This window comes from Mustela erminea, chromosome 3 (genome assembly GCF_009829155.1).
Source record: "Mustela erminea isolate mMusErm1 chromosome 3, mMusErm1.Pri, whole genome shotgun sequence".
Classification (NCBI taxonomy): domain Eukaryota; kingdom Metazoa; phylum Chordata; class Mammalia; order Carnivora; family Mustelidae; genus Mustela; species Mustela erminea.
In genome coordinates this window covers 134,821,222-134,833,819 of record NC_045616.1, presented here as the reverse complement: position 1 = coordinate 134,833,819, position 12,598 = coordinate 134,821,222, and the positions used below count along the sequence as shown (strand labels likewise).

General features: G+C 40.8%; 1 protein-coding gene across 1 annotated transcript in view; it reads left to right on the top strand.

The window, feature by feature from the left end:
- The window catches only part of WDR70 (WD repeat domain 70), a 304,933-nt gene that overhangs the window by 267,285 nt on the left and 25,050 nt on the right, over positions 1 to 12,598 (top strand). The window contains exon 14 of the mRNA XM_032337571.1: positions 10,950 to 11,050. Within this exon, the coding sequence (XP_032193462.1) occupies positions 10,950 to 11,050 (101 nt within the window). The remainder of the gene's footprint in view (positions 1 to 10,949; positions 11,051 to 12,598) is intronic.

Here is a 12,598-nt window from a genome sequence, read left to right as displayed (position 1 = left end):
TCTTGTGCTTGATGTTCTTTTAATTGGTCCTTGTATAGATATGATTGCCATGAATGGTTAAGCTGGATGAAGAATTAGCCACTAGATAATACAACCCTGAAGGAGAAACGTACTTGACTCCTTTATAAAATATAGAAATATAGAAAATATAGAAAAGGAGAACTTGATTTTATAGATTTTTGAAGCTGTTCAGAATCGCACACTCTTCTTTATACAGTGTGAAGCCATACAGTGCAATGATGACTGGTGCTCTGTTGTTTAACCCCAGCACCGTATTATGTCCTGCTGATAGCAGACCAGTGAAGGACTTTATGTCTTGTAGGACATTCTGTGACAATTTTTCCTCTCCCAACCTGAATTTGATGAACGATCTTTAGTAACAAGTTTTCCAGCTGTTCTGTCGGATCTCTGGCCAGACAATTATATATAGTGTAGGGAAGAAAGAGGTCTATAATTAACACATATCCCAAGATAGTGGGTTTTTTTTCTTTTTTTGGAGTGATATAATGCTTTGTCATGTGTGAGGAGGGGTTGTGAGACCCCCCAAAGGGCTTAAGTAAAAGAGTATGATTTGTAAAACATTTTTACCATACCGTATTAAGATAAATAGTGCTTTACATATCCTATATAGTTCATTTTTTTAAAAGATTTTATTTATTTGACAGAGAGACACAGTGAACAGCAAGAGAGGGAACACTAGCAGGGGAAGTGGGAGAGGGAGAAGCAGGCTTCCCGCTGAGCAAGGAGCCTGATATGGGGCTCGATCCCAAGACCCTGGGATCATGACCTGAGCGGAAGGCAGTGGCCTAATGGCTGAGCCACCCAGGTGCCCCTATATAGTTCATTTTTGAAGGTTCAACTTTTCTTGTTTGGTTTGGTTTGGTTGGTTTTACATAGCTGATGATTTCCAAGATTTAATGATATGTATTTCTTACCTGTATAAGGATTTAATGGCTTTATCTACTTGTGCTTTGTTTACTCATGTAAACAAAGGATTTATGGTTATTATCTTTATGCGCATATCTATTTTTCTTAAAATTTGAAGTCCAGTGTAGTTAACATACAGTGTTATATTAAATATGCTTCAGATGTACAATATAGTAACTCAACAATTCTTAACATTACTCAGTATTCATAATTATAAGTGTACTTATACACTTATAAGTACTTATATCCCCTTTATTTATTTCACTCATCCTCCAACCCATCTCCGCACTGGTAAGCATCAGTTCTCTATACTTAAGTGTCTGTTTTTTGGGTTGTCCTTTTTTTTCTTTGCTTCTTTGTTTCGTTCGATCAGTTTCACATATGAGTGTGGTTATGGTATTTGCCTTTGTCTGACTGACATATTTTACTTAGAATTATACCCTCTAGATCCATCTTTGTTGTTGGAAATGGCAAGATATTATTTGTTGTTGTTGTTGTTTTAATGTCTGATAATAGACTGTTGTATATATATATACCACTTCTTCATCCATCCATCTATTGGTGGGCACTTGGGTTGCTTCTGTAATTTGGCTGTTGTAAATAATGATGCAGTACGCTGGGGGCACATATCTTTTTGAATTGATATTTTTGTATTCTTTTGGTGAATACTCGGTAGTAGAATTACTGGATGATATAGCAATTCTATTTTTAATTTTTTGAGGATTTCCCCTACTATTTTCCACAGGGGCTGTACCGGTTTGTGTTCCCACCAACACTGTACAAGGGTATGTTTTTCTCTGCTTCCTCGCCAACATTTGTTGTTTCTTGTTTGTTTGATTTTAGTCATTCTGAGAGGTGTGAGGTGGTACCTCATTGTGGTTTTGGTTTTCATTTCCCTGATGATGAGTGATGTTGAGCATCTTTTCATATGTCTACTGGCCATCTGTATGTCTTCTTTTGCAAAATGTCTATTCAGGTTTTCTGCCCATTCTTTAATCAGATTGTTTGTTTTTTGGGTGTTGAGTTATATATGTACTTTATATATTTTGGATACTAAAACTTTATCCAATATGTCATTGGCAAATATCTTCTCCCATTCAGTAGGTTGTCATTTAGGTTTGTTGATAGTTTCCTTTGTTGTATAAAAGCTTTTTATTTTAATATAGTCTTTTTTTTTTAAGATTTTATTTATTTATTTGACAGACAGAGATCACAAATAGCCAGAGAGTCAGGCAAGAGAGGAGGAAGCAGGCTCCCTGCTGAGCAGAGAGCCCGATGCGGGACTCAATCCCAGGATCCTGGGATCATGACCTGAGCTGAAGGCAGAGGCTTTAACCCACTGAGCCACCCAGGCGCCCCTTTAATATAGTCTTAATAGTTTCTTTTTGCTTTAGTTTCCCTTGCCTCCTAGATGGGAGGCCTGTCTTGAAAAATGTTGCTATGGCCAATGTCAGAGAAATTGCTGCCTATGATTTTATGGTTTCAGATCTTCTAGGATTTTTATGGTTTCAGATCTTAAATTTAGGTCTTTAATCTATTTTGAGTTTAATTTTGTATATTGTGTGAGAAAGGGGTCCAGTTACATTTTTTTTCATGTAACTGTCCAGTTTTCCCATCACCATTTGTTGAAGAAACTTTTTCCCATTGCATATTCTTGACTCTTGTTGAAGATTATTTGACCATATAATTGTGGATTTATTCCTGGACACTCTATTATGTTCTATTGATCTATGTCTGTTTTTGTACCAGTACTGTACTATTTTGATTAGTGCAGCTTGGTAGTACATCTTGGTATCTGGGATTGTGATACCTCCCATTTTGTTCCTCTTTTTCAAGATTGCTTTGACTATTTGAGGTCTTTTGTGGTTCTATACTCATTTTAAGATTATTTGTTCTAATTCTGTGAAGAATACTGTTGGAATTTTGATAGGTTTGCATTGAATCAGGAGATTGCTTCAGGTAGTATGGGCATTTTAACAATGTTTGTTCTTCCAATCCATTAGTATGGAATGTCTTTCCATTTGTTTGTGTCATTTTCAATTTCTTTCATTAGTGTTTTATACTTTTCAGAGTAAAGATCTTTCATCTCTTCAGTTAAGTTTATTCCTAGGCATTTTATTATTTTTGGTACAATTATAAATGGGCTTGTTTTCTTAATTTCTCTTTCTGCCACTTTATTATTGATGTATAGAAATGCAGTGGGTCTGCCTGCCTCTCTGTCTGCCTGTGCTCGCTTGCTCTCTCTCCCTCTGTCTCTGACAAATAAAAAAAAAATAAATAAATAAAATAAAAAGAAATGCAGTGGGTTTCTCTATATAGGTTTTGTTTCCTGTGACCTTACTGAATTTATTTATTCTACTAGTTTTTTGGGCGAGTCTTTAGGATTTTCTATATACAGTATCATGTGATCTGCAAATAGTGAAAGTTTTACTACTTCTTTACCAATGTGCCTGCCATGTATGTATGTATGTATGTATGTATTGTCTGATTGCTTTAGCCAGGACTTCCAGTACTATGTTGAGTAAAAGTGGCAAGAGTGGACATCTTTGTCTTGTTCCTGATCTTAGCGGAAAAGCTCTCAGCTTTTCACCATTGAGTATGATGTTAGCTGTGGCTTTTTCATGTATGGCCTTGGCCATCTTTAACTTGATGAATGAAAAAGAGTAAAGAGGCCTGGGTCTGTGTAGATTAGCCGAGAGATGTGGCCTTAGGTAGTGTTTCCCAAGCTTTTTCTCAACCAGGTGCTCATGATGATAATGTGTAAACAGATAAGGGTACTCTTTGCTGTTAACTGATTTGCTGAAGGCTCTAATACCTTATGCCTATCTTAGACCTGAGGAGATCTCAGGCCTGAGGAATTCCCTGCAGCGCATCTTGTGCCCACCAGTGGGAAGCTCTGCTAGAATTTTGGGACTGTGCCTCCAGTAAGTGCTGCTTCTCTGTGGATCGTTGTGGCATGGGGCCTCTGGGATATTTGCCTTGTAGGATCCACCTCCAGTGTCACTGATCCTGTGGACTCCAGCTTCCAGCTGCCTGTTTGTTTCCGGCTCCCAGACTTCCGTTAATAAGAATAATTACCAGATTTTCTTCAGTCATTATTTGTGCTTTCTTTGCCTTTGTAAATTCTTCTCAAATAAGTGAATTGGAGCAAACTAATGTTTAGTGTTTTGAATTAGATGAAGAAAATTGTATTTAATTTTCTTACTCAAGAGACCTTCTTCCATTTACTCTGAGAACTTTTTCTTGTGATGAAATTCTTTAGGCATTTTTATTATCAGATACAGATGTGATTCATTTAGTGCCAAGGACAACTACCAGGTTTCAGATTTTTGTTGCTTTAGCAGTTACCTTAATTTTAGAGCATAGGCTATAAAGGGAAAGATTTTAATAAATGAATTTTCCATGGCTTTGATGGGAATTAATTTGATAATTAGGTGCTAGCTTTTAAAAGTCATAATCTGTACATCTGTATCAGATATTTGTGGCAGGTAAAGAGCAACACTTTTCCTTGTTTGGTTTTTCTGCAGCAGACCCTACATTTATAAAAATGGTACGGCATTTTTTTTTTCTTTTCACCATTAAGCTGCTATCTGGTTTATCAGAAAATTACTTGGGGCAGGAAAGGGGGAAGACTGAGATTTCAAGCAAAGAGTGACAGTTGCTTCATGTCTGGCCCTACGGTAGAACTTCCTTGGAGTTGGAGGAGGTGTGGAGGAAGAAGAAAGGATAGGTGTGTATTTAGGAAGAGGAACTGAGAAGATGTCTGTCTTTAATTTTTCCATTTGAGGGATGTCTCCATGGAGATCAGGTGGGTGTTGAGGAGTTTTATTTATTGGAGATTGAGACTTACTCGCCAGGTTTTCCTCCTGAACTTCAGAGGGATGAAGCCAAGCCTCATGGTCCATGCGTGCTGCAGAATACCCCAAATTTGGGGAAATCATGGCTTTGGCAGGACAGGACAAATAGCCTACAAAGGTATAAAGAATTCTCGTCTTACTCTTCTACCTTCCCGGCTCAGTGTTTTAATGTAGAAAGCAGTTCTTTCTGTGAAATGAAATTTGAGCTTGTGAAAATTTGAAGAGAGTTTTTTCTCCTGCATTTTTCCATTTTCATCTGCCTTGTTTTTTTTTTTTTTTTAAAGATTTTATTTATTTATTTGACAGAGAGAGATCACAAGTAGGCAGAGAGGCAGGCAGAGAGAGAGAGAGGAGGAAGCAGGCTCCCTGCTGAGCAGAGAGCCCAATGCGGGACTCGATCCCAGGACCCTGAGATCATGACCTGAGCCAAAGGCAGCGGCTTAACCCACTGAGCCACCCAGGCGCCCCTCATCTGCCTTGTTTTTATTTATTTTGGACCTCATATCTTGATCTGTGACCTTAGCCTTGGGAATCAGCACACACACAGCCATTCAAACGCAGTGGATATTCCTGAGGATGTCCACGACCATGAGGTTGCCTCCATATAGATCTGCAAAACTGTGACTGTCTCCTTCACAAACAGGTGTAAGGCTCCTTATTTGAAAATTCTGAAAAGTGCTGGTTCTCCCAAGGAATCACTAGCTAGCTTATCCATTCTTGTACTATGTGACAAAAACCAAACATAAAAAAGCCAGATGGAGTTTGGTTTACAGTGTGGCTCAGCAGCTGGGAAGGATCAGGAAATGGTGTTTCATCATAATCATGTTTAAGATATAAAATTATGAAGGATGTTAGGCTTCTTTTAGCATGTAGAGTAGAATAACGGTGGTGTTTGGGTATTTGCATTACAGACGCCTCAGATACTATACAGGCATTGATTTCTTTATAGTAACATTTATGACCTGGTTAGTGGTGAGCCTTTCCTTTATGATTTTAGTTAAACCATCTGCCTTTTAATATAAACTTGCTAAGATTTCTCCTTCTGGCTTAGGTGGGTTTGGAAATGATTTCAGATCTCCCACACCCCTTCCTCCCCATCTTCTAAAATAGGACTTTGCATAATTAAGTAGTATCAGGGAAGGAGCACTGGAATTGGGAAAACCTCCCCACTGATCCCAGCTCCTTTCTGTACAAGCTGCAGGGCCGTGGGAAAGTTCCCCACCCTCCTTTAAGCCTCAGTTTCTTGTTCTTATGAAATGAGGATAGCATTACTAATTTTGTAGTATTGTTGCAAGGATTCAGTTACTTTAGATGATATAAAATTCCAGATAGTCGTTCGCTTCCCACCATGCCCTAAAATATAAATTCATTTCTCTCATTCGCTTCCTTCTCCTCTCTTTATTTGCTTCCATGATTTCACTGAAAGTAAACCGTAAAAACCACAGAAATACATTATTTGGAAGTTTTCATGGCCTTTTTACTTTCGCGAAGGGGTAATCCCCAAATTCCTGTTTCGGAATAGTGACTCTGCTGTTTGTACACAGCGCTCTCTTCTTCCCCAGCCCACACCCCTGCTTTTTCTTTGGTCTCTGCAGAGAAGAAAGATCTCGGTGTTAAGTACATGAAAGTCTTGTAATTCCTTCTTGTCATCTTGCTTATGATCTCCAGCCCCATTCCCGTCTCTTTGTGGCTGCTGCTAGAGCTAAGTACCTTTGGGGCAGATTGTGGTTACTCTGCACTGCCAAATTATAACGAAAAGATGAAGGTAGGCTTTGGTTTACAAGGCTACACCTAATTTTGTGCTAAAGCGGAGGTCAGCCTAATTAGCTAGGGGAAGCCATTAGTGGATCCACATTGTTTTGAAGTAGATTAGCGTAAGAATAAAATGTCTTACCAAGTCAGTGCAGCAAATCAGTTTATTAAAATATGCAACTAAAATCTCAGAATCTAGTCCTTCCCCACGACAGTGGGCTCCCGCCGTTTGAATTTCGGGGTACAGTGTGAAGGCTTTCTCTAGGATCCGGGTAGCTCTTGTGTCATTTTCCTCTCTGGTCCCACCACTCAGATGTGCTGGGGACCCTCCGAAGCCTGTGGGTGGGTCCGACTGTGTCAGCCCCTCGGCCACAGAAGCACCTCCCGAAGACCAGAGCGGGGAAGGGAGGCTCTGGTGGGTGGTTGACGGAGGGGAGGACCTCTACCTAGAGTAGTTATAGCTCGTATGTCTTCTGATAGTTCCGTGGGTTTCTAGCAGGCACGTGTCCCATTGTTGTTAAGTAAAGCCCGGTATGTATGTTCGACGAGTTAGCAGCGTGGCGGCTCTGCTGGCTGCCCCGCGCTGCTGTCTGGGGGATTGTTTGGTTTGGCACATGTCCAACTCTCTGCTATAAGATGCATTTCCTTGACAGGACAAAGTGTGGAGCCGCATTAGCTGCAAAGTTTACAAAGGTTAGCTAAACACACACAGTAAATATTAATAAACAAAAAAGGCCCACCCACCTTTGACTTTGAATTCTGTTTCTTCATTCCATGTTTCGGAATCCCTGTAGTATTTGATTAATAACCAGTCTTAGGGTAATTGAGCCTTAAGTATCCTTTGCCTAAGTTAGACGGCTCACGGAGCCCTCATTGGCTGCCTTGGTGACTCATTGCCACAGTGGATGGAGCTCTGGAATGACTGTTTAGTTCTCAAGGGGTCTTATCTGCATTCTCCCTGCTTCCATGTGAAAAGGAGGGTAAGTGAGCTTTATGTTGACCAGCCACGTGTGTGTCTAAGAACTCCAGAGGGGGATGGACGTGAACAGGAATAGAGGTGCGGTGGCCTGTGCTTGGGCTACCTAGAAAGCAATCCAGTCTTGGTCTGTTGGCCTGGGCAATTGCCTCTCTCTAACATTTACACCCTCAGAGTAGAGGGAGAGAGTAACAGTAACCTGCTGCCCCTGGAAACTGCCTGTTTGGCTGGGTGTCTTGGAATTTACCAGGCCTACATTGTGGATCCTTTCCAATTCTGCACCCTGCTCACTTGAAAACATATTTGAGAACCAGTAATCTTAGACTGCTTAGCCAGACCTCTAGAGAACCAAGGAAGTGAAATATCTTTAATACTATGTCCTGGAGATTGTCCTGGGGCCCTTTGTAGTTGGCTGGAATTTCTGAAGCCCTTGAAAGCCCCTCTTACTATTGTCTCTCACTCTCTGGTTCATGCATATCCCTCTTTTTAGGACCACATTAGGAAGGAATGAGCTCTACTTTATCTGTAGGATACTTGAGTATGATAATGATCTAGAGAAAGAAAATTATTCTCCATAGATTGTAATGATTTTAACTTGAACTTTCACTTGTCTCTAACTCTGCATAGCAAAGCAGTCCAGTTAGACTTGGGTGAACTCTGACCCTTGATTCATTCCATCAGCAAACATTTATTGAACACCACACACTAATCTAGGCATTTGGGATACATTGCCACCTAAAACACGCCAAGATCTCTGCCTATGTGAAAATTATGTTCACATCAGGGAAGCAGATAATAAGCATAATTAAAGATAAAATTATATATTATGTTAAAAGGTGATACTTTCTTTGGTTAAAATGAAAAAAAAACAGTAAGGGAAGTTGTGGGGTACAATTTTAAATGCGGCACTCTTGGCATCATGACATGTAAGCATTGATTTGAAGGAGATGAGTATCGGCCTCGGTGAACTTATTCTAGATTGGGTTTTATAAGGTTAAGTTTGTGACTCTTCTCATGTTTCCTTATACCTCGCCATGACCATTTGGAAATTTCCAGTGGCCAAGGCATGATTCTCAAATGAATCTCAATGGCAGAGCACCTGTAAATCAGGCTGTGCTTTGTAGACCTTGAACTGTTGATACACTTAATTCCATCTTACCAGCCAAGCACAGTCTTATAAGATAAAATGTGTCTTCTCTGCTTGTGCATTATAAAGTAGGTTTCACAAGCATATGAATGAAATGACAACCCACCTCCAAAAGCCAAGCTGTATATGATATACTGTTCTCAAGGATTTTTATTTTATTTTATTTTTTAATTTTTTTTAATTTTTTTAAAGATTTTATTTATTTATCAGAGAGGGCAGGGGGGAGAGCGAGCACAGGCAGACAGAATGGCAGGCAGAGGCAGAGGGAGAAGCAGGCTCCCTGCTGAGCAAGGAGCCCGATGTGGGACTCGATCCCAGGATGCTGGGATCATGACCTGAGCCGAAGGCAGCTGCTCAACCCACTGAGCCACCCAGGTGTCCCAAGGATTTTTATTAATAACCACTCTACTATGTTATGTTTTATCATCTTTTAGTGCTTGCTCGTGGACACTGGGTAGCGGGCACCATAGATTTAAGAAAAAACTGTGGAAAGAACACCTAAAATTATAAAAACTTGCCCTTTTAACCCAATTTTACCCCTCCCCCCAAACTGGGAAAACACAGCCACTCTGGTTTCATTTTCTCTGTAGAGCATGTTGGCTGTCTTCCATGCTGCAGAGCTTAGGAACTGCTCTTGTAGAGCGTTGTCAGACAAGAATGAGAAGATCTGCAGACTCTTAGGTTTCCTCTTGAGTTCCTCAGGAATCTTAGAGAAGGATCTGGGGCCATATAATGATATGCATACTTCTCGCCAGTCAGGTGGGAGCCAGAATTTCTATCAAAAGCGATTGAGGAGATGCACAGATACTCCGTCTTAACAAGAATGGGATGGTTAGGGAGAAGAAACCAGAGAAATTCAGCCTGAGATAGATTTGGAAGCCCAGAATTTTCGTGATTTTCATTTTGCTCTCAGAACCCAAAATAGCAGTATCTAATCGTACCCTTTTTTTAAAAAGTCCTTGTACATTGCGTGGCACATGATGGTCCTTAATAAATCTTGAATTGGTGTTTCCTTGCATTGCTTGTTCTTTTTTTTTTTTTTTTTAAGATTTTATTTATTTATTTGACAGAGAGAGATCACAAGTAGGCAGAGAGGCAGGCAGAGAGAGGGGGAAGCAGGCTCACTGCTGAGCAGAGAGCCCGATGTGGGGCTTGATCCCGGGACCCTGAGATCATGACCTGAGCCGAAGGCAGAGGCTTAACCCACTGAGCCACCCAGGCTCCCCGCATTGCTTGTTCTATCAGAGTGAGACCTGCAGAACCTGGCCCAAGGTGTCTCTGCGTACCAATTTGAGCTTTATCAACCCCCCCTCCCCACCATTCTGTCCCTGCTAAACCTCCCACTTCGGCCCGCTTACTGCAGACACAAATTAAAAACAGGTTGTCATTCTCACTGAGAACTCATTCTTTTTGACCCCAGAGCACCACTTGTTTTCCTTACCAGTAATGAATTCAAAGGATCATAACTTCCAGCTAACCTTCTCTTAAATAGTTTTTCATTCAGGTTAATGTCAAGTCTTTGTATGCTGTATCTCTGTTTTACTTCTGCTATCATCCTGCTGGTTTATCTCATAGATAGGGAGGTATTATTCAATGCCTGCAAATATATGTTGTTCCTGAAAAAGCTTTATGAGATTTGGATCTTGGTGAACTAAAAACAATAAGCACCTGGCTTCAATCTGCTGTCCAGAGGGACGTATTGTGTGTATAAAAGCATGAAACACTGAGATCTAAATCTGCTTCAGTGGTAAGCGGAACTGAGTTATGTGGGCTTAGCGTTCCAAGATGCCAGGCTCACATGGCCAAGGAGCTGGGGAAGCCTACCTCTACGGTTGCTAGGTTGTCAGGAAGAGAGGAGGGGTGTCAGGAAGGAACATCTTTTTCATTTTTTAAAAAGATTTTATTTATTTATTTGACAGACAGAGATCACAAGTAGGCAGAGAGGCAGGCAGAGAGGGGGGAAGCAGGCTCCCTGCTGAGCAGAGAGCCCAATATGGGGCTCGATCCCAGGACCCTGAGATCATGACCTGAGCCAAAGGCAGAGGCTTTAACCCACTGAGCCACCCAGGTGCCCCATCTTTTTTCATTTTTAAAGGGTATCACACTTATAACAAGTGATGGAATAGAACCTAACTCAGGGACACAGCCTTCTGGTTTAGAGGGAGAATGTCCTAAAAATTATAGGTAGCCATCAGGATGATGCCCACTTTTAGCAAACTAGCCACCAAAATAAGATTTTTCCCATCTTTATTTGGCTTCTTTAGTTGATTCCCATGCCTTTCCTTTTCAGAGTGTTGTCCGCTGCCTGTGGCATCCAAAGCTGAACCAGATCATGGTAGGAACTGGAAATGGATTGGCTAAAGTCTATTACGACCCCAACAAGAGCCAGAGGTATTTCATAAGCATGCCCTGTTTTAGATGGATGACAGCAACTGGGGGGAGGGCTTCATTTCCCACCCTGCTTTTATTTATTTCCCCCTTTGATGGGGATCCACCCTTTTAGAAAATGCAGCTGGCACTGCGTAAAGCCTCAGACTCCTGGTATTGTACTTTAAAGAGGATTTGGATATTGCCCTTGATCCAGACAGAATTCAAAGTGAAAGTTTCCTGGGGATTTGCAGTTCTTTAGCTGAAATGCTGAGTGCAAAGGGGGAAAAAGTCTTGCCCACTTTGCATACTTCCCTGGACATGGCATTAGCAGTGATACATGTAAGGGATTAACAAAGCAGAGAACTAACCACTTACAGGAAGTGGGAACAGCTAGTCTGTTTTGTTCCCTTTCTGTCTGGGCTTTTATCAGGTAGTGGTTTGGATTTTGGGGGTTGTTCTCCACCAGCGGAAAGGGACAGCACAAATTATTTCCTCTTCAACCCTATGCCCGCCCCAAAGGCTAGACTTAAACATCCCCGTGTGTTTCAGAAGTCTGAAAACTTCACTGGAGGCTCCCTCTGTTCCTCATATTATTTTCATTTTCTTTGGGCACAAAGATGAACACTTGTCACCACCCCAAATGACGATGGTTTTGTTTCTCTCTTAAGGTACACTACTTGATTAGCTCTTTTTCTGGAGTAAGCCTTGGTTAGCTAGTATTAAACTGCACGTGCTAAATTCACTGGGGTCCCCCATAAACCTGTTGTGAGGTCTCATATCCTTTTTGAGGAAAGGAAACTCCTCCTCTATTAATGAATGTTCATTGTTATAATTTGGATCTGAATAGAAACAGACAGTCCTGTCTTCCCTTGGAACTTTGTGGACTAGCTTTGGAACCCTTGCCCTCTCAAATAAAGTTTTCATTGTATTTAAGAACAAATAGGATTTTGTTTGTTTTTTAATAAGTAAAGAAATTAAAAATGCTAACGTAATTAGACTGAGAAGGTCTGTTTCACTTGAGAAAACAGTGAGCCCCATTTGCTAACCCCTATTTGGAAACTACTATGTTTGGAATCTTGAAGAAACTTTTTTATTTGTATTTGCTCCTCCTGAGAGGGATCGCTCATATTGCTAAGGAGAAGTGAAATGTTCTAATCGGACTTTTGGTTAATCCCGCACATTCTTGGGCAGTTGCCCCGTGGCAACACTGCCAAGCCGACTCAGTTCCAGACACTTGTACTCTTACATTTGAGATGTGGACAAATGCCACTTGGGGTGTAGACCACCCAGGTTGCTTTCATCTGAGACAGAAACTAAAATTTGAACCCTGTGACCGTCCCGGTAAAAAGGTTTTTAAATTTTATTTATATCTCTCTAAGATCTTAAATTTTAAGTTCTTTCTATAGATTTCTTAAACTAGTGTTCTGTTGCCCAGTTACCTCTCCAACCCTTCCACTCAGTACTAACCACTGACTGACAGACTTGCTTTCCCATAAATTTAAGTCCTTATCACCAAGGCCCCTTCTGTTGACCATCCCTTAGAAAGTCAAGGACTTGGCGAGATGGTGT